Source organism: Vanellus vanellus (assembly GCF_965231255.1).
Source record: "Vanellus vanellus genome assembly, chromosome: 2".
Classification (NCBI taxonomy): Eukaryota; Metazoa; Chordata; class Aves; order Charadriiformes; family Charadriidae; genus Vanellus; species Vanellus vanellus.
In genome coordinates this window covers 26,657,849-26,678,746 of record NC_138906.1, presented here as the reverse complement: position 1 = coordinate 26,678,746, position 20,898 = coordinate 26,657,849, and the positions used below count along the sequence as shown (strand labels likewise).

The 20,898-nt window shown below is 39.3% G+C and overlaps 1 protein-coding gene across 1 annotated transcript in view; it reads right to left on the bottom strand.

Annotated features, from left to right (window-relative positions):
- The window catches only part of ANKIB1 (ankyrin repeat and IBR domain containing 1), a 97,514-nt gene that overhangs the window by 52,804 nt on the left and 23,812 nt on the right, over positions 1-20,898 (bottom strand). Inside the window, exon 2 of the mRNA XM_082478995.1 lies at positions 8,933-9,201. Within this exon, the coding sequence (XP_082335121.1) occupies positions 8,933-9,120 (188 nt within the window). The 5' untranslated portion in view covers positions 9,121-9,201. The remainder of the gene's footprint in view (positions 1-8,932; positions 9,202-20,898) is intronic.

Genomic DNA, 20,898 nt, shown 5'->3' with positions numbered 1-20,898 from the left:
CTTTGTAGGTCAGACTACTATTAAGATAAAGCCTACCCACTGTTTTGTATTTTGTGGGGAAGACATGAGGAGCACCAGGGAAGCCACCTTGGGAAGCCACACATTTAGTTAGTGACAACTGTTTTTAAAAGAGAATTTGAGCCTTAGGGAAAAAAAAAACAAGGGTGTAAGTCAGATAAGGGTTTGAGTTTTTCAGCCTGCCTTAGCTGTACTGTAGAAGGCAGTGCCCAACTGGGTGAGAGACTTAGAGAAACCCAGCAAACTACTGCTGCTGCTCCATGACTGCAGTTGCCCCCCCCCCCGGTTTTACGTCTTTAGCAGTTTTTTCCAGTGACGATTCAGTGTAAGAAATTACTCAGTTTTAAAGGCTTCCTAATTTTATCATTCCTCCATCCTCTTGACTGCTCTTGACACTGGGTATCATGAAATGAACTTATAAACGACTATTTTCTACCATCCAGTCACATGCTCTGCTACTGAAGTCACGGGCATTTCAATTCACTCACAGCCCTCTTGCTTCTTTATAAACACTCCCACAAAACCTGGTCAGAGCATGTTCTTCATATACTATTCTCCTACATCAGATCAAAAACTCCCTTCAATATTTCATATTGAATAAGCACTTAGTAGGTGACAAAGCCTCATAACCATATAAAATAATTAATCTGAGAAGGGTCTTACAGAGCCAAAACCTGGGTATTTTTCAGCAGCTGAGTGGAACGACAACAAAACATTCAGATAAACACCAGCGCTCAGGCTTGGACGGATCCAAACATTGCACCGATCATTCACAGCAGACCACAAAAGTGAAACATTTAACACTATAGCACAAACAGTTATCTCCCACAAGTAGCATTCATGCCCGATACTGTAAAGCTGTGAAATGTTCAATTTACGGCTTTGTAGGTGCTTACTATTCAATTTTACATGATAGCATATTCTAGGATGAGATTAATCTTTTCAGCTCTAGTGATCTACAATGCAGACAACTACAGTTGATGCAGTCCTCTTAGATTCCCTTTATAATCAATGGAAAGAAACAGGCACTTCTGGCCCACAATTAATTCAAAATATTTTAGGGTCAACTTCAGAATAAAACTAATTGTGCTGTCACCTCCATTAATTATTCTGACTAGATCTATTACCTAGGTCAACACTGACTATAAAGGGAGTCTATCATGAATAATTCCAATGCAGACATACTTACCTTTATGAATAAAATTAATCTTAAATAAAATTATATTCTAAATATTCATTTTACCTGTGTAATCATTGATAATTAAAAAGAAGCTTGCTTTTTGTTGTTCTAAAGTGAATAATCTAGACAATGACATTCTAATATATTATTCAGATGAAGTATTATAATATCTTGTAAAACAGGACAGAATTATTTTGTTGTCTTAGAGAAAGGGAAAATAGTTAGGTGGATATCCTTTATACTAAAATCAGAAGACAAAAGTTTTAAAAAATACTTTCAGGAAAGAAGCATACGCAACTATTACACCTTCATAATTTTCTTCCCAAATGAGCTGTAAAATTGCCTGGAAAAGACCAAACAAATATAATCATTCAAAGAGTTACCATGAGGAACCAAAAAAAAAAAAAATTAAGACTCCTCCAGGGTTTCTGAAGAACTTACTGAAAGTATCTATACATTCAATACAATCTATACATTCCCTACACTGGGAGCCTGTTGTTTTGGTTTATCACTCCATGTTTTCCCTATTTGCCCTGATTAGACAAAGAGCTGCTATTAACCTTCTTATTTTTCTTTTGCTCACATTTATATCAGAAGTACAGTTAGGAGAGTAATTTAAAAGGGAACACCAGTCTTACTGGCAAAGCACTGAATAGATTTTTCAGAACTTTGATGAAGAAAGAATATATTTTGTAGCACCTTCCTGAACAGTTCAGCATGAACGATTTACGTCAATCAATTCAAAGTTTAAACATTTGCAGAACTTCTGTCTCAGTCAAAACAGTGGAGAGTGAAGTAGCCTGAAGTCGCCTCTTTTTTATTTACATCTCAAAAAAAAAAAAAAAATCTGAAATTCAGAGCAGCTTCAACCTTATCAGAAAATACTCAACTACAGCACCTCTCTAAAGCCAGAAGATCTGCAAAGAAGTTAAATAGGGATTCCTCTAATGCTTCTCCTTGACATATATTTTTGCAGCACAAAAATGCCCTAATACCCTCTTGAGAGAAGTTATGTTCTGAAAAACAGTTTGCACATATCTCCAATACATCCAAAACAAATTTTCAACATGACTGCAAATGGAATAAAACCCAGCAAAACCTGACATGGGAAGAGAGAAGTGTTGTGACCAATGCAACATTCCCTCTGACGTCAACAAATTTTCTGTTAAATTCATCTTATAGGAATCTCAATACACTTTCTTTGATTGCATCACAATTGCTTAGACCAGCCCCTACTGAAATCTCTTAAACAGCCATAAAAACTAAGTAAGATAAGACAACACAAGACTGTAGCCTACAACAACCACTACTTTGTTCTTCTGTCATTCTACTGCAGTGAAAAATACTTCCCAAATTATAGCAATGAAACCAGAAATACTTCCTATAGCCAGATCCTGAGCACATTTACCAATGTTTCTCTCTGGCTAGCTTAGCTATGCCTTCAATGCCAGAGTTTCTTTACTATTATTACTGTTAGGCAGGCATCAAGAATGTTTTAAAAAACGTGGTATTTTTTTTTTTCAGCTTCAGCATTCACCTCGATTTCCAGAATCTTCTGTAACTGGAAACCTTTGTTTTTCCTGTTCTAGAAAAAAAAATCAGCTTCACAAACCCATCCTGCCTCCCCACAGCCCCACGTTTCTATCACCTCCTCCTACTCCTCCCTCTTCAGCCCAGGACCAGCAGCGAGTGCTACAAACAGTCCGCTTTTGGCTTGAATACTCACAAAGTGCTCAGACGTAACAGTATGAAGCACACGAGGAGGAGAATCTGTCACTGATCCAAAAAGCTTCCCAGCAAAGCTACAACACCAAAAGTCACGCCACAACATTATTGCAAAATGACAGGTTATCGAAGATGTCTTTTTCCCTTTCAAGCACAAGTAGTGTGTCCTCGTGATTTCCAGCCACTCCATTGCAGCCACCCTCTGGAAAAGCCTATTCTCTTGTTGCATTTCAGGAGTGGTTCACCAACAGCCAGACCCTTGGGAGCAACTTTCCATGTAGTCAGCAATTCTCTCCAACTGAGCAGTCAGATGGTCTCAAAAGTACTTTAGGATTAGGGTGAAAAACACCTGAGGGTAGTTGGAGGTGCTTGATCATCTGAAGACTGCATTTTCTAAAGAAAACAAACTTCCTGTGTGCTCCTTCTCTGTGATATTTTTGCACCCATTTAGTGAATGAAATTTAAACTATCCTCTTGAACAGGAATCTTCTGTCAAGACCTTCATTCACAGGGAATTGTCATAATTGTTTTTAGTGGAATAAGACCAATGTGTATGCTGTACAAAGCTCTCAAAATCCATCTGAGTAATACATATGTTTATTTTTCGATGTTTCTGAAGTGCTATGTAACTTTTTTCTCTTACTTCCAAAAGTCTTACTTATCACCCGCTAGAGACTACCTATTTATTAGCTTGCAGTGAACACAGTCTGAACAGCAACATCATTACAGTTTTGTAACAGAGAGATGACATTTCTGAACTAGAGCTGTTAACAACCAAGGCAAACTTCTCTGAACATTAGTGCTGAATCTAAGCACCACCAACAGATGTCTAGAGGCTGTAGCAGAAAGTCACTGAGTAAATCACACTCAAATTGTTCCTGCAGTATTTACAATATAAATCAATAAAGCAAACTTGAAACGTTTAGTTCTTTACTTCCAAAATGGAAAGTAACTTTTTCGTGTTTTCTGGGGAGATTTCAAGGCATATATTTTCTCTTTGTACCTTTCTATTTTTAGCAAAAGGCCTCAGACTGTTAGGGGCTGGCAAAGACGGTAGGTAGTCCACAGGAGGCAAGGCTGCTGTTGCTCCATGTCCTCAGGTCCAGCCTGTAGTGAGGCTGGGCTGTGTTCCCAATAGACACACACACACAAACATACACATGGAATACATATATACAGATGTTCCACACGGATGTATGTGGACAGAAACACTCAGTGCTCACATGACCACAAACAACACGGGCAGCCTCATTCTGTTCCTGTCTCTAGGCAAGCAGGATGAAAGTCCACTAGTGGGAAAAAATATACATATAAACAATGTTGATCCCTTCACAATAGCTGGCCTTGGACAGTGTTTATCCCATAACTGGTGCTGGATGACCTGGACCTTCCAGTTACCTTGCACACACACATACTGCAGATCCCCAGTAACTTGCCTTAGACACTACCAGTACCTGGCCCCTGGATCCTCTCATCTCCAGTTGTCTCAAACAGGCTTTCCGGCTGACCTGGGTACTTAGGGCTGATTTGAAACATGACTCCCAGGCCACTTATCCTCACTGGGTAGTCCGGCCTGATATTCACTGGCCATTATATATTGATATATGTACTGACATGTATGCAGACTGGTCTCTCCAGCTCCTGGCACCCCAGGCTTAAAGACCCTTCTGTCATAGAATCGTAGAATGGTTTAGGTTGGAAGGGACCTTAAAGATCATCTAGTTCCAACCCCCTTGCCACATGCAGGGACACCTCCCACTAGACCAGGTTGTTTAAAGCCTCATCCAGCCTGGCCTTAAACACCTCCAGGGATGGGGCTTCCACAACTTCTCTGAGCAACCTGTTTCAGTGCCTTACCACCCTCAAAGTGAAAAATTTCTTCCTAATATCTAGTCTAAATCTACCTTCTTCCAGTTTGAAGCCATTCCTCCTTGTCTTATCAATGGTCATGAGGGTCATCGGCTGCAGTAGAGTCTCTGTTCCATTGCCTGGAGCATCTCCTTCCCCTCCTTCTCTGACCTTGGTGTCTGCAGGCCTGTCTCTCACATTTTTTTCACTCCTTTCTCACAGCTGCTGCACAGCAATTTTACCCTTTCTTAAATATGTTATCACAGACGTGCCACGAGCATCACTGATAAGCTCAGTTTTGGAGATGGTTGGAGGCGGTTGTGTCCGCCATGGGGCAGCTCCTGATCTCTTCTCACAAAAGCCACCCCTGCAGCCCCCTGCTACCAAAACTTTGCCACATAAACCCAGCACAATCCCCTTCTGTAGCCTCCTGATGGGTGTCACAACTGAGAGGTGGGGTGGACAGCTCTCCTCTGAGAGCCCTGGAGCAGGGAGCTCCTCCCTCTGATGAGCTTACTGGGATTCACTTGCCACTCTGCTTCTGGGCTCCCCTGTGCTCCTGGGGATCAGAGAATCATAGAATAGTCTGGGTTGGAAGGTACCTTTTAAAGGTCATCTAGTCCAACCAACCTGCAGTAAGCAGGGACATCTTCAACTAGATCAGGCTACTCAGAGACCCGTCCAACCTGCCCTGGAATGTTTCCAGCGATGGGGCATTGACCACCTCTATGGGCAACCTGTTCCAGTGTTTCACCACCTTCATTGTAAAAAAATTTCCTCCTTATATCTAGTCCAAATCTGTTCTCTTATAGTTTAAAATCATTCCCCCTTGTCCTATCACAACAGGCCTTGCTAAAAAGTTTGTCCCCATCTTTCTTATAAGCCCCCTTTAAGTACTGAAAGGCTGCAATAAGGTCTCCCAAGAGCCTTCTTTTCTCCAGGCTGAACAACCTGAATTCTCTCAGCCTTTCTTCATAGGAGAGGTGTTCCATCCCTCTGATCATTTTTGTGGCCCCCCTCTGGATCTGCTCCAACAGGTCTATGTCTTTCCTGTGCTGATGGATGAGCCCTCCATCACACAACCTCACCCACACTCTAACTATATAGCCCCACTAACTGGACAGAGAAAATGAGATAGCTGTCAGTTATGGGAAACTGCTGAGTGCTATGTAATAACTTCTGGCAATTCAAGCAGTGTTTTGAAAATTTCTGTTTGTGCTAATTAGCTGTGATCAGCAATTTTTGTTTTTTAAACATTAAATGCTCTGTTAAAACAAACTGACCTGTCAGGTAAATATTATTTAGGGCTGCAGACCAAACAGAAGTTATGTATTAATGGAATGTCTAACTATTTTCCACTTTTTATTTCAACATTTGTAATATACCAAAGCTTTCCATGATACTCATGAAAAATTATCATAGAAAACATGCTAGTATTTTAACACACTCTTGCTGAATCTTATGAAAAGAAAAGAAACCAACAGCAAATTTTCAAATTTTTACAGCTCGATTATATACTAAATCCAGTTTCTGGGCTGTAAGTGCTAGATGAAAGGTGCAGCAGCGTATGACTCAGACACCTGCTGTAAAACAACTGCGCAGTTCAAAACTGTTGAGAAAGTTTTGTTGACGTATGTTTCTGCCAGTAGACTTCATGCTGGACTATACAAAATTTGTCCAGGTGAGGAGTTTTGCTTCATGACCCTTTCACCTCTTCTCCAGTTTCTTGTTTCTTCACTTCTGAAATTGCTATACCAGGATGTTCCCAACTCCCTTTCATTGCAAGCTCGATGCCTGTGCTTCCACTGCGTCTTCAGACAGTCACCACCAGCTGTACATCTGGTAACAGGCAGTTTGTCCCTTTGCCTCAGAATTTGGTAACCACATTGCCAGGTAGGTTATTTCTAAACATCCCAGAATATCTCTCTCAATGTATTCTGTTACGCAAAAGGTGTACTGACAACTGCATCACGCTACTCTAGAGAAAATTTCACACAATGAATCGTAAAACACATCAGTTCATATCCACCTACAATAATACAAATATCAGCCTATAAAGAAAAATTGAATGATATGGTGTACATATAAGCAACATCTAGAGTTTGAACTACAAGGTAGTATAGCTATAGATTCCCAAATATTTAAAATATTTAATGAAGAGATAAATATAAAATATTATAGTATTATGGACATCTTGTAATTGTAAATATATCTCAAAATATAAAGCTAAAAAATCATTTATTTTTAGCTATTGTCCTTCATCAGTAAATCAAAGCATTCATTTTACTATTCAATTTATTTAATCTCTGTCATATCCAGGACTTTCTGTATCAAAAGGAAGAGACTTAACTGGAAACCGCTTGTGCCCTTTCTACTATTAACTTTGCAAACAGGCACACTGTAAGTTTGATATTTATTCACTCTTACTACTTTGTTAAGATAAAAAGGCTACATTTTTGTGCAGCATGTCTTAGAGAAGAGTTCTGAACAAAGGTCTTAGAAAGGCAGTAGAAAAATAAATAGTAAAAAAACCCCAGCAAATTACTCCCAGCAACAGCGACAATTCTAACAGTCCAGGTTTTCAGAAGCAGACTCTAGCAAAGAAGAGCACCTCAATTATGTTTACTGGCAAAAAATGTATTGCAAACCTTGGACTCAAACTAGAAAAAGGAATTATTTTTCTGATTGTTTGTTTGCAAAGTGTGCAAAATAAAACTGAGTTGTCCTGTGAGACCTAGATACTAAAGGTCCCATGCAGCTAGTAGTAAAATGTCATTTTTAAATTACCTTTTTTTATTAACACAAAGCAATTATTTAAGATCTCGTCATAATGGTGCAATATGAATTAATTAATAGACTGCTTAGAAGTCGGTAATTATGACTCCATTTCTTCCCATATGTGCAAACAATTTAATATGCCCTTGTTGTTTCAATGACACTATATTTTCTTAAAGAGTTATTGTCTTGAGAGATATAACCTGAACATCTCAGAGGAAAAAAAACACACAGAAAACATAAATAAAAACTGGATGCTATTTTAAATGAAGTTTTGTTAAATTTATAATTCAAGAATCGGGAATGGGGGAAGTTTGGGGATGGAACAAAAAGATTCAGTGATGAAATGAAAACACCAATTAAAAATAGAAATATAGAATACATGTGAGAGAAGAGAAAAATATTTAGCAAAAAACAAGATAAATGAGAAGTTATAAAGTATAAAAAACTGTTAAGGGAATCCAAAATACTGAGGAAAAATTTACGGTAGGAGGCCACACAGCTAGTAATGTTACAGCATATGAGGGACAAAACAAACCTACAAATACCACAGGCCCATCAGTAGGTATAAACACAGAGATGAAAAGAATATTAACAATAATACTGTTTAGCACATATTTCCATTGTGTTTCCTAATATTAGAAAGAGGATATTTATGAAATTCTCTCTAACTCACTACCTACTGAAGACGAGGTTTAGCAATGTCTACTCAGTACTAGCTTCAAGAAATACTAGACCAGAACAGCTTGTACCTGCAATGTCTGGACATGGATAAGATGTTAATCTTTAATTGATCTTAGAGCACTGACAAAAATACAGAAGAATGGAAGTAGCTAACATTAGGGATTGCCGCACATGTTGACTGCGGCAATAATAAACTTACTTATTATCATGATATTAATGTTCAGTTATTATTCAAAATGAAAAATAAAAGCTGCCTGAATAACATAAGAATAAACATATATTGTGCCGTCTGGAAGTAGATACAATCAGTATGGTACCCACTGGTACGGCTTTACAAAGAGATTATTTTAAGACAGGAAAATACATCAAGAATGGTGGAACACTCACTATTTTCAAGGAACCGTGTGGTATGGGAGTCTTCAGGAAGCAAGCTAAAACTGTCCAAGGCTAATGTTACAAGGATGGAACAAAGATACTAAAAATAAAATCAGAACCTGTTATGCCAGTCTGTGATTACAGACCAATTTGCATGTTTTCTATTACTACGTGAACATATTACAAATTCTGTGTCTGCAACACACACATACATATGCACATATATGTGTGCATATATGTGTACATACATAAGGTACATCGAGCCAACGCTCTTGCATTTCTTAGGTCAGTTATTCGCACCCAAGCATAACTTCAAATGATACTCACCCTAGTATACGGTTCATTCCATGCCTAGCAGCATAATGGAGCGGAGTATTGTGCTGGTACGTTTCTCCATAAGAAGTATTTGGGTCAAGAGTTTCTTTTAGTTGAGGGTTGCTCTCATAGATTTGGCATGCCAAGTTTTCATCTCCGTTTATAAGAGCTTTGCGGAACTTGGTGGTTGTATTTCCCATGTTGCTATCCTAGCTATCAATGGCACTTTTTCCTTTCCCCTTCATCCACTTGTTGTACGGTTCTGTAACATGCTTCACAGCCTAAAAAGACAAACAATATTTCAGTTATTCTGTAAAACACTTGGTCCTAGATGAATTCACCCAGAGATACAGCACTGTAAGCAGGCATGTGAAGAAGTACATAGGGCCTGTACACTCTACTCACGAATTGCTGAAGTCCTTCTACGTGAATACACACAGATTGCCAATTCCTCATAGATTATTTCCCTGATAAATTCTGCTACTCCCTGTGCAAATATCTTCACTATCTATACTCTCTGAACATATGGAAAAGAAAAAAAAAAGGCCAATATCCACCTCTATCAGAAGACAGGGATGAACACTAAATTTCCACGAATGAGAAGTGAATTAGAAATTAGAAATCGTTTCAAAACACAGCAGAACTGAAGCAAAATCCTTAAACAAGGAGGTAAAATTCTTCAAAAACATGTGAGAAAGCAGACATCAATTTAACTTTTACTTAAAGAAGAGCATGTAAAAATGTGCTTGAAACACCTGTGCTTGTGTAGGTGGGTGTAAACAGCACCTTTCTGTGCCAGCAAAACGAATGCAAAGGAACACAGGAATTACCATGGCCCCATCTTAACAGTTCTGCTCAGCAGACTCTTTTAAACACCTAACCCCATTTTTAAAATGACACTTGGAGATCAACACTGAATGGGTCCATACAATGCCAGGCATTATACTGGCACAAACCAACTAGACCTTACAAGTACTTCAAAGTACTTTCCAGCTGCTACGCTCCACAGCCTCTCACCTTTATCTGATGGAGGGGACCAGCAGATCGAGTTGCATCAAGACGGGGCAGACAGAGCATCTCCGCTCACGAGATGGTCAAGAGAAACTCATCAGGTCATGCAGTCAGAAAGAGCACACATTCGTTTATGTCACAGGGACAGACAGGGGACTCAGCACCAGGCTGCAGCTGGTAGCACAGTGAACCTTCTAGGAGGTCTCTTTTGTGTATGAGTCACCCCATTCAGACTGTTCCATGCCAGACCTTTCACCCCACAAAGCACACACTGGGATCCAAATATGCCAGGCACAGCAGGTTAGGAAACAGATTTATTATGTTGGGCACATATAATCAGGCATGAGTTGTTTTATGCCCAGTACCTTATATTCAGCTTGTTGAGACTATCTCAAAACTATTTCTACCTTGGCTTTCCAACACAGTTACTGGTGTCCAGCCAGCCTTACAGACAGAAGAAATAGAGGAATCCAAGGGGTCTAGAGCTGCACAAAATCCAAGGGAATCAGGATGTGGATGCAATTAATGTGAACAGGATTTTGGGAAACCTGGGGAGAGCTGCAATGAGATATTGTTGTTTCCCAGAGTAGTCCTCACCACTCTGAGAGGTCATTTCGTGAAAAGGAGGGAAAAGACCACTTTCATCCTAATCTCACCGGTGCTGTCAGGGCTGTTTGAGGAGAGTGGTGGCCTTGGTGGCCTCCCTTTCACCCCCTTTTCTTACAAAACTTTGGTGAGGTAACTCCTGTTTTGGAGTAGCTGTGTCCTACCTTGTGATGTCATTGTGTGAGATAACAATGACACTGCTGAATCAGCTGACTCAACATGCTAAACATGTTTCCCGTGTTCTCCTCTGTGACAAGAGGTACCTAACAAGCAACTGTATTAAGCAGCTGAAAGTTTCTCTTAATAATGATAAAGTAGGCACTCATCTAAAAGCAAATGCACACCCTTCATATGTTTAGTTATATACACAAACCAAAGCCCAGATTCTTCAATTACACTAAGGATTCTGCAGCGTTTTGTATCTTTCTGTCATCTCTACATTTTAAAATATAAACATGCAGATACTATGCAGATATAATATTTATATTCTTCAAGAAAGCCACTGCATGTTCACATTACCATGTCACAGCTCTCAGTGCTGCAGATTAATGTGTTTTCAGATGCAGAAACAGCTGCATTACTCTAAATATTGGATAGTTTCAGGCTTTAATGAAAGACTACAAAACCAAGAAGAATTCTACACTCTTTTCAATCAACCAGTAGTTCATATTACCTTCAACAGCTGGGATCTCAAAAATAACTTGAAAGAATGATTTTCACTAAAGTTTGTTAACGAGATTAGTTAACGGTGTCAATCCCTATCCACCACCAATACCTCTCAAAACTATAAACTAAATTAGACAAGAACAAGTGCCTGAAAGATACCAAGTTCCTAGAATTTTCATGAAAATCCATAATGAAGATCCCACTAGTGCTCATAACAAGAAGAAAAGCACAACACCTTCTTCCATCATTTGAAATTAGAAGGTAACAGCACCAATTGCCATGCACTTATTTCTGGAAATTAGCACATGTATAGCTTGCGTCAGCTGCAGAATATGCTGCCTCTTGCCCCAAACTGAAACATTAAACAAACGTAGGGATGAGAGAGGGTGTTGAGAGTATAAGCAGGTAAGATGGTACCCTCAAGCAGTCTGAGAGAAAGCTGGGGCAGGGTGGTACTGTTGAGATGTTGAGGAGGAGATCTGAATGGACTTAGGCAGGGGTCTGGAAATGCATGGAAGAACTGAGGGTCTGTGTAGGGTGGCTCTACAGAAGTAAAAAGCTCAAGTTATTGCAGTGCAGAAAAGGCAAAAATTGTAAATTCCATTAATTCTATTGCACACCGAACAAATTTATTTTTTACGGAGTATGGATATACTAGATGGTAGCACAGTCTTCAACAACTAATAATATAAAAGATGTTGGCACATTGCTTGAACTATTATGTACATTATCATAACATCTGGGTATTTTAGGAATATGCAGCATGTACTCCATAAGTCACTGAGCACAACAGTGACATCTGCTTCCATAGAAAAAGCTTATCGCCTATGCGCACAATAAAGGGTTATACATGATAAAGACATGACATAGAAAGGTGAACAAAATAAAAAGAGTAAAATAATTGTCTGCATAATACGACCACTCTCCAAATGAAAAGATTCTCAGTCAAAGGAAAGAGAGAATTTGAAGAAGGATTATGAAACGGCAATGATGTGGCTTTGAACAGACACAAGTGAAACGCCCTGCAAAACCAAGAATCAGCATAGAGGTATTGAAAATTTAGCAAATGGCTAATGTAACTATAATCATCATATTATCAAAACAAAATGAAAGTTGATAGAATGGGGATAAGTCCATGAAAGCCCTTCAGGTGAAGGCAAACAGCTTATATTTGATGTGATAGCAAGAAACCAACCTCTGGAGGAACGCAAGGAGAAAAGTGACAGGGTCAAAACTAACTCAGAAAACAATTCCCTACTTAAAATACATAATATGATAAACTGCACTAAAGCCTTTCACCCTCACACAGTATCCACAAGGTCTTTCATCTTTAACACTACAACAGACATTAGCCTTTTATGCTTTGGAAATTTGGTGGGCCACGCTGTAGTTTTCTTTTCTGAATTACCCATTAAACATACCAGCAGAAACACAGAAAGACAGGGAGAAGCTGCCTCTGTACCCTGGATGTAACAGTTGGCTTCCAGCATGGTTGGAAGTCCAGAAGAAACCACGATGTGACAGCTGCTGCCTCTCTCAAGCTGCCGTGGCTCATGAATGCCCTGCTGTAAAATATTCAAGACCTGCCCATTTGCAGTCTTCAGCTAACAGACCAACTACATCGGCCACCTAAGAAGCCTCTACTTCAACTGAAGGAGAAAAAGGACAAAATGTGAGCTGATGCAACACATTTCTGGATCTGAAAATGGCTGAAATGGGCCCAGAATGCCTTCTTTTTGTGTTGTTTTTTTTTTTTTTTTTCCCATTAAGAGCTTCCAACCTGCTATGTGTTCTCAGAGGACAGCAAGCTAAGAAGGTCAATACTGGAACCAGACAGCAATTCAGAGAAAGGCAACTTGGTTCGCTCTTTCAACCTCTCATGTTTTTGAAGGTGAAGGGCACATAATACATATATTTCCTCCTGAAATGTGGGAAATGGGTGGCAGGGAAGGTGTCTGGAAGATCCAGCCAGTCCACAGCTTCAGGGATCCGGAGAGGTCCTGTGGTCTGAATACAGAGGTTGCTAAAGCTGTTTCAGCAGCTCCCAGGATGGCATGGTCAATGTCACTGGTCTTGCATTGCTGTTTGCATAAAGCCAGCATTTAAAATCCTTAGGCTATTTTTTAATGTGCCATATTACAAAAACACCACAGTGGAACAAAAATGACAACAGGAACATGTAAATTTTCAAGTATTTTATCTTAAGAAAATTAGACTTGAATAGAATTTTACAGGACTAAGACAAGATATTTGTTTGGTAGGCAGACATATTCATTAAATTTTCAAGTTCTGTGTTAACAGAAAGGCTATATCATAGCCTTTACCATAACCTCCTAACATTTATCATAACCACAAACACCATAACCTTTTACACCAAAGAATGCAGGAAAAAACTAAATGCAATGTTTGCTAATTATTTCAGAATTCCAAACATCAATCATCTCATTCAAAATTAGAAACTGTACTTACTACTCTACTATTGCCAAATAAAAGCTCCAGCTTAAACAAAAAGAACCCAAAATACTGGTTACACAACCCACCTTAAAGTCGAAGGAAAGATTCTTATAAACTTAGCATCACACTTCTCTTCTTTGGCAATGAACTGTAAAACTTACATAGGCTTATTAGCAACACTGCTAAAAGCAACACTGTGGTATCATAGCTGTATAAATATTTAACAAAGAGATAGCCATTCTTATAGGAGCTATAAGACTGAGTACAAGATGAAAAAAGGATGGATACAGAAAGACAAGGGTAGAGTAAGGTAACAATGAGATTTTGAGAGCAGTTGCACCAGCTGCCCAATTAATATTGACTTTTCCATGGACAACAACATAGAAGTGAGTTTGAAGAAGGACAATTGTAATGGCTTAACAGGACTTTAGTATTTCCTCCTTTGAAATACTGCCATGAGGCTTGCTAGAAATTTCTAATGATTGATAAAATCTTGTACAAGTGGGATCAGCTAAGCATTTTTGAAACATCCTACTTCTAACACTCATTTAGGAACCACGTATTGAACACATGAATCTTTCACAACTCAATTTACATTTGAATTGCTTTAATAGTGAAGTAGAATTTGTCACGGAATGTACCACTAGCACGTGATCATACAGCAGTTATTCTATATCTTGAGAGATGAAGAAAAGGAAGGGAGACATACCATGCTACACTGTACTGCTTAGGAAATCTATCACAATCAGTAAGAAAATACTCAGGTTTAACTATGAGAAGAAAATGTTATGTATTTCTTGCACCAAAAAAATCTATTATTTATATAATAAGCAAAGATCAGCAATGGATCTACTCATCATTTGCAACCATTATTTTACAATGTAACACTGTGTACTTCCACTGTTTAAACCTAAAAAGTTTGCATACAATCTGGAGCTTTAAAATGTGCACTTCTTATTGATAAAAGTAGTTTTTCATGTGAATTATAAGAATGTTATTGTAGAATAGCCAAGTAAGCCACGCTCAAAGAACTAAGACTTTACATAGCCCCTCATAATTAAATCTTAATATTATTAAAATAAAATACATTATTGACTAAAATTAGTGTACATTACATGGTTTCTACACCCTTGGGAAGACAAGTGATAATGAATTGCTTACACAAAAAGGAAGAAGAAAAAAGATATCAAGACTACTTGTTATTTAAAAGTACCTAGGGCTTTTGCTGAAAGTATAAAATACTATATTGCATTCTAAAAGCATTTTCTGTTTCAAGCACAGTTAGCTCAAAAGGTAACTATTTTATTTGCTTTGGATACTGCAGTTAAACAGCTCATTTTTAAAAGCTGAGGTTCTAAAATATTTACTGCAAAGTCTGTCCTGCATTATAAATCATAATTTCTTGTAGAAGGGAATCATGAACAGCTTTGTGGTTTAGAGGGAAGCCTAGTAACCCGGTATACTTAGGAGGAGTCTCACACTGTGATGTCAGTAATTTTAATCCTCACTACTGGGATGTACTAACACAAATGAAACAACTCAAAAGTTATGTTCAAGAACCCTCAGGATACCAGGCTCTCTCCCAAACACAGCAGAAAAAGCCCTGACAGGACTCCTCTTCCTCGCTTGCACCCTCTGCTCTCCACAAAGCAAAGAGTACCACAGTGCCAAAAAATTGCTCTATTTACCATGAGGACAAAACTAAAACATTCAAATGTGCATACCTACTTTATGTACAGCTGGCACAGATGTCTATAATTAAGATGTAGCAGAAAAAGTCAGGCTAAGCTAATTTTTGCAGGGTTACAGTAAATATTTAAGATTTGCCAAATTTTAGTTAATGGGGAAAAATTGCTCTTGCTGGTTACCTGCATCTAGAGGAACACTTCTGCGAAGTTTTAAGTAAGAAACACACTAGCAAAGCTTGAGAATCAAGATATGGAAAAGTGGTGGTGGAAGGGCTTGTTTGGTTTTGGTTCATTTGGTTTTGATATTATTTGGAAATAATTCCTAGGCCAACATCTCACCCTTTGTAGCATGATAACCCATATAACGTTCTCTGTGTTTTAAATAACAAAGTTGAAAAGTGGCAATAATGTTGACAGTTGACTTGAATAAAACATAGTCCCACACAATATCCTGATCTCTAAACTGAAGAGACATGGATTCGACAAATGGACCACTTGGTGGATAAAGAATTGGCTGGACGGTCGCACTCAAAGAGTTGTGGTCAACGGCTTGATGTCCAAGTGGACAGCAGTGACGAGTGGCATTCCTCAGGGATCGGTACTGGGACCTGTACTGTTCAACATCTTTGTTGGTAACATAGACAGTGGGGTCGAGTGCACCCTCAGCAAGTTTGCCAATGATATCAAGCTCTTTGGAGAGGCAGACACGCTGGAGGGGAGGAATGCCATCCAGAGGGACCTGGACAGGCTGCAGAGATTGGCCCACGCCAACCTCATGCAGTTCAACAAGGCCAAGTGCAAGGTCTTACATCTGGGTCAGGGCAATCCCAAGCACAAATACAGGCTCAGTGGGGAATGGCTGGAGAGCAGCCCTGAGGAGAAGGACCTGGGGGTGCTGATTGACGAGAAGCTCAACATGAGCCAGCAATGTGCAACTGCAGCCCAGAAGGCCAACCATATCCTGGGCTGCATCAGAAGGACTGTGGCCAGCACGTCAAAGGAGGTGATTCTGCCCCTCTGCTCCACTCTCGTGAGACCCCACCTGGAGTACTGCATCCAGCTCTGGAATCCCCAACATAAGAAGGACATGGACCTGCTGGAGCATGTCCAGAGGAGAGCCATGAGGATGATCCGAGGGCTGGAGCACCTCTCCTATGAGGAGAGGCTGAAAGAGTTGGGGCTGTTCAGCCTGGAGAAGAGAAGGCTCCGGGGAGATCTTATTGCGGCCTTCCAGTACCTAAAGGGGACCTACAGGAGAGCTGGGGAAGGACTTTTTACTAGGGCATGTAGCAATAGGACGAGGGGGAATGGCTTTAAACTGGAAGAGGGCAGGTTCAGATTAAACATTAGGAAGAAGTTTTTCACTTTCAGGTTGGTAAGGCACTGGACCAGGTTGCCCAGAGAGGTTGTTGAGGCCCCATCCCTGGAAGTGTTCAAGGCCAGGCTGGACGTGGCCTTGGGCAACCTAGTCTAGTGGGAGGTGTCCCTGCCTATGGCAGGGTGGTTGGAACTAGATGATCTTCAAGGTCCTTTCCAACCTAAACCATTCCATGATTCTATGATAGTGTAGGGTAGTGAAAGAATTAGTTATTTCCTCATTTATATGTTTGTGGGATAGAAAGTCTAGCAACTTATGTTACAATCTTTTTATACTGGCATATGTACTCACAAGTAGAAGGCTTACAGTTGTTGCTCAACTCAGTTATTTGAGACTTTGGCTTACTGACTCAGGCACAAAGACTTTCATCCAGGTTGAGTATTTTCTTTCAGACATACTTCTTTCACAACTCCAGCTTGTGGAGAAAAAAGGATTTTAAGCATGGCTTTGGTTTTCTTTCAATTGATGCACTTACAACGATGCAACAGGGGCAGCTGCGACAGAGACTAGGAGCGGTCATCACTTTAAGGAAAAATTCTGCACAGATGTAGCTAAAATAATTGCTACATTAATTTTGATGATGTTGTCTACAGTACTTGCATTCATCATCTAAATGAAATGTGGTAAATCCACTGTGGGTTACACACACGGTAGGAGAGACAAGATACTGTGCAGCCAAATCAAAGGTGTACCGTGATACTTAGATGAAGACGGCATCCTTGCAAATAGTCCAGGGAAAAAAATTCAGCAGCACAAGTTAAAAGGACCATCTGGTTTGGTGCATCCACTTTTTTTTTTTTATCCTTAGGGAGCAGCAACTCAGTAAGATGGAACAAAAGCGTTGTCATTCTATAATTATGCACTGGCATATCCCATAGTCTCACCTGTAACAGCAGATCAATTCATATTCATTCCAGGGAACCTTGTCTTTAGAAAATTATTTTAAAAATAATAACGAACCCCTCAAAATTCTCTGAAGTCCAGATAACACTTTGGAGTTTTTCCCAATGTAACCGCCTGTCAAGGCCGTAATAATCTGATTTAATTCACTGTAGCTTAGTTACTCATACAGGACAGATATTCTTCTTAATGTTTTTTTTTTTTTTTTTTTAGGCTCCAATCATAAAATACAGCAGAATTCTTTTAGGGCTAGCTCGTCACTCCTCATGTTAACTAGACTAATCAAATCTAAAATAACATAAAATATCTGTACCTAGTGTAATACTGACACTACCATCCGAAGACGTCCTATATGTAGATCAAAAGGTAAAGAAGCACAAAAAGAAATGTTTGCCACTTTATTAGATTAAGTCAAACTAAAGACAGACATCCTTGATAGTTCTGGCATTTTAACCTCAAGCACACTGCTTGTTTTAGTATAAAAAGCTCACTATAGACTGTTCCACTGACTAAAGTAACTCAATACACTTTTCATACAGTGCATAAAACACTGTTAGTTCAATAAATGCCTATTAAAGTAACTTCGCCACCATAGGTCAATGCTAATAGCTCAAATTTTTCATCAAGCAAAAGTGAACAAGTATCACCTAGCCCCTATATAAAGAAGTACCAGCAGCTGATGACTCACAGGACAGTCAGCATCAGTGATAACCTAAAGAATATGAACCAGAGACTGCTAGTGTTCTCAACCAGCGCAACGTCTCTCATGTTGGCAGTACGAGAACCCTGTTCAGGTAGTGTAATGCTTCTCTGACTGGTTTCTCCTTACCCTCACACACTGCTAGGACATGAAGCATGCGGGAAAACCCCACAGGGGAGCTTGACTGACCAATCAATCTAAACGAGGTGCAATGTGCCTTGACCCTGGACTTGACTGACGCATTTTTCAAGTAAAACCCGTGTTAAGATTCAGGTAAACAAGTTTGAAACTGTACTGCAGCCTAAAAGCAGCCCTCTGAAGAGCCTCTGGTACAATCTGGCCAGACAAAAGCTTTAATGTCAACTTCATTTTCAGTGGCATTAAACTGCTACAATTGAAAACAAAACTTTTTGGCTGCCAAGGCATATCCACAGAAAGCAAAAATAAAGAGGATGGCAAAACAGGGCTGCTCACAAGCACACTCCTCCATGGCAAAGTCTGAAAATCCCTTATACATTTAGAAACCTTCACGTGTTCCTGAAGCAGAAGTCTCACAGCTTGAGGCTTTTTCATAGGAAAGTTGGTAGGGTCACGCTGTTGCTAGATCTTGTACATATGCAAGAGGCCTACACGGTGGACCTTAAAAAGTAAGGATAGCTAGTACACAAGGTCAGCCAACTACAGTCAGACTGCACATAGTAAGCATTGTTCCACCACTTTCTAAAAGCATATAGTTGCATTTAGAAATAATTAATATCTGAAGTCAGAGCATTTATACACAAAACCTACTTGTTTTATAAACAGCAATGTATTTTTAATAAAGTAAAAATAAAATGGTGAGCAAATAAATAAATCTATTTTTTTCAATGTAGAATCTCCCAAAATATCATGCTGTATTTCAAATTGTCAGAGGAAAGCAACAATCACAGTATCCCACCACTGACTCCTGACCAATAACTACACTATAGAGAGGACCAGTGCTCTGTCTGTAGAGTGCTGATAGTTCGCAGATTGCACGTTCTGAATAAACAAAGCAGCACTTACTGTAATTTCTCTATTATTATCCAAATAACTGAAAGCACTGAAAAGACTATTACACACCATTTCAAGGAATATGCAATGTATGCAGAGTCCCCTATTTTCACTTAAGCAAGCTATGCTTTGAAGACTGTCAGAGTACATCTCTATTTGGTGCATTATAATTATTTCATAAATATCTGTGGGGTGAAATTTTGTAAAATATACTCTACTTATATTAACAAAGTATCAGTTTCTATGCTATCAAGTGGGAGGTGAGGAAAGCACATTCAACTGTCAGAGAAAGACGATGAACAATATTCACAAATGTACCGACTAGAAACACACATGCAGACACTTTTATTGTTTCCTGGAAGCATTCTTACATGCAGGTTTTGCTCTCTGTAAAGCTAAAAGACAATAGGACCCCACTGATCTTTCAAAGAGATCTTGATTTTTTTCAGATGAATGAACAAATCAATTTCCTTTTAACAAAGAGGTAATTTAACTGCTCAGCACTCCTTCAAAGCAACACATTGTCCTGGTTTGAGGTTTAAGGTCTAAACACTGAATCCAGGAGATCATTCCATGTCTAAAATAAGATGGATTCCCACAACAAAATACATTTTCTACACACTATTTACGACATTTCTGAGAGACAACTTTAGGAACTATTTAACTCTTGCTAGCCCATGAGGTACGCATCCTGCTTATTACTGTGCTAAGTTCCCAGAATCTCAAGAGTCATCATTGCTAAGAACGAGCCGTTCAGGTAACTGCAGTGACAAGGATCATCACTTGCACCTTACATATGCCAGAAAATTAGCAGAACTGCAACTGCTGCACTTCTGATAAAATATTTAATATACCCACTGGCAAAATTCTGACTCTGGCAGGGAAACGGCAAAAGATATACTGGATCTAATCTAACATTAATTCACACAAACACATAACTTGAAGAAATATTTTTAACTTCTGCGAGAACACCTCTGCTGAAATATTGGGCTGTTTTCCCCACTGTGTACAAGCTGTTTAATCATTTACATAAAGGCTGTGGATAACAAAAATTAATTATAGTATGTCACTTCCAGTTTGTATTTATGAAGATTATTCTTGACTCTAGTGTAATTGCAATGAAACACAACCTTGTTGCATGATAATGACTTCTCGCTTTAAGATAAATATCAAGCCAAAGAAAATAGAGAAAGACAGAGAGAATAAAGCTTATTAAAAAAATCCTAAACAACCCGAGATTGAATCATAGAACCACAGAATGGCTTGGGTTGGAAGGGACCTTTAAAGATCATCATGTCCAACCTTCCTACCATGGGCAGGGACATCTTTCAGTAGATGAGGTTGCTCAGAGCCCTGTCCAACCTGACCTTGAACACTTCCAGCGGTGGGGCTTCCACAACTTCTCGGAGCAACCTGTTGCAGTATCTGACCACCCTCATCATAAAAAATTTCCTCCTTACGTTCAATCCAAACCTACCCTCTTTCAGTTTAAAACCATTGCCCCTTGTCTTGTAACTACAGGCCTTGGTTAAAAGTCTCTCTC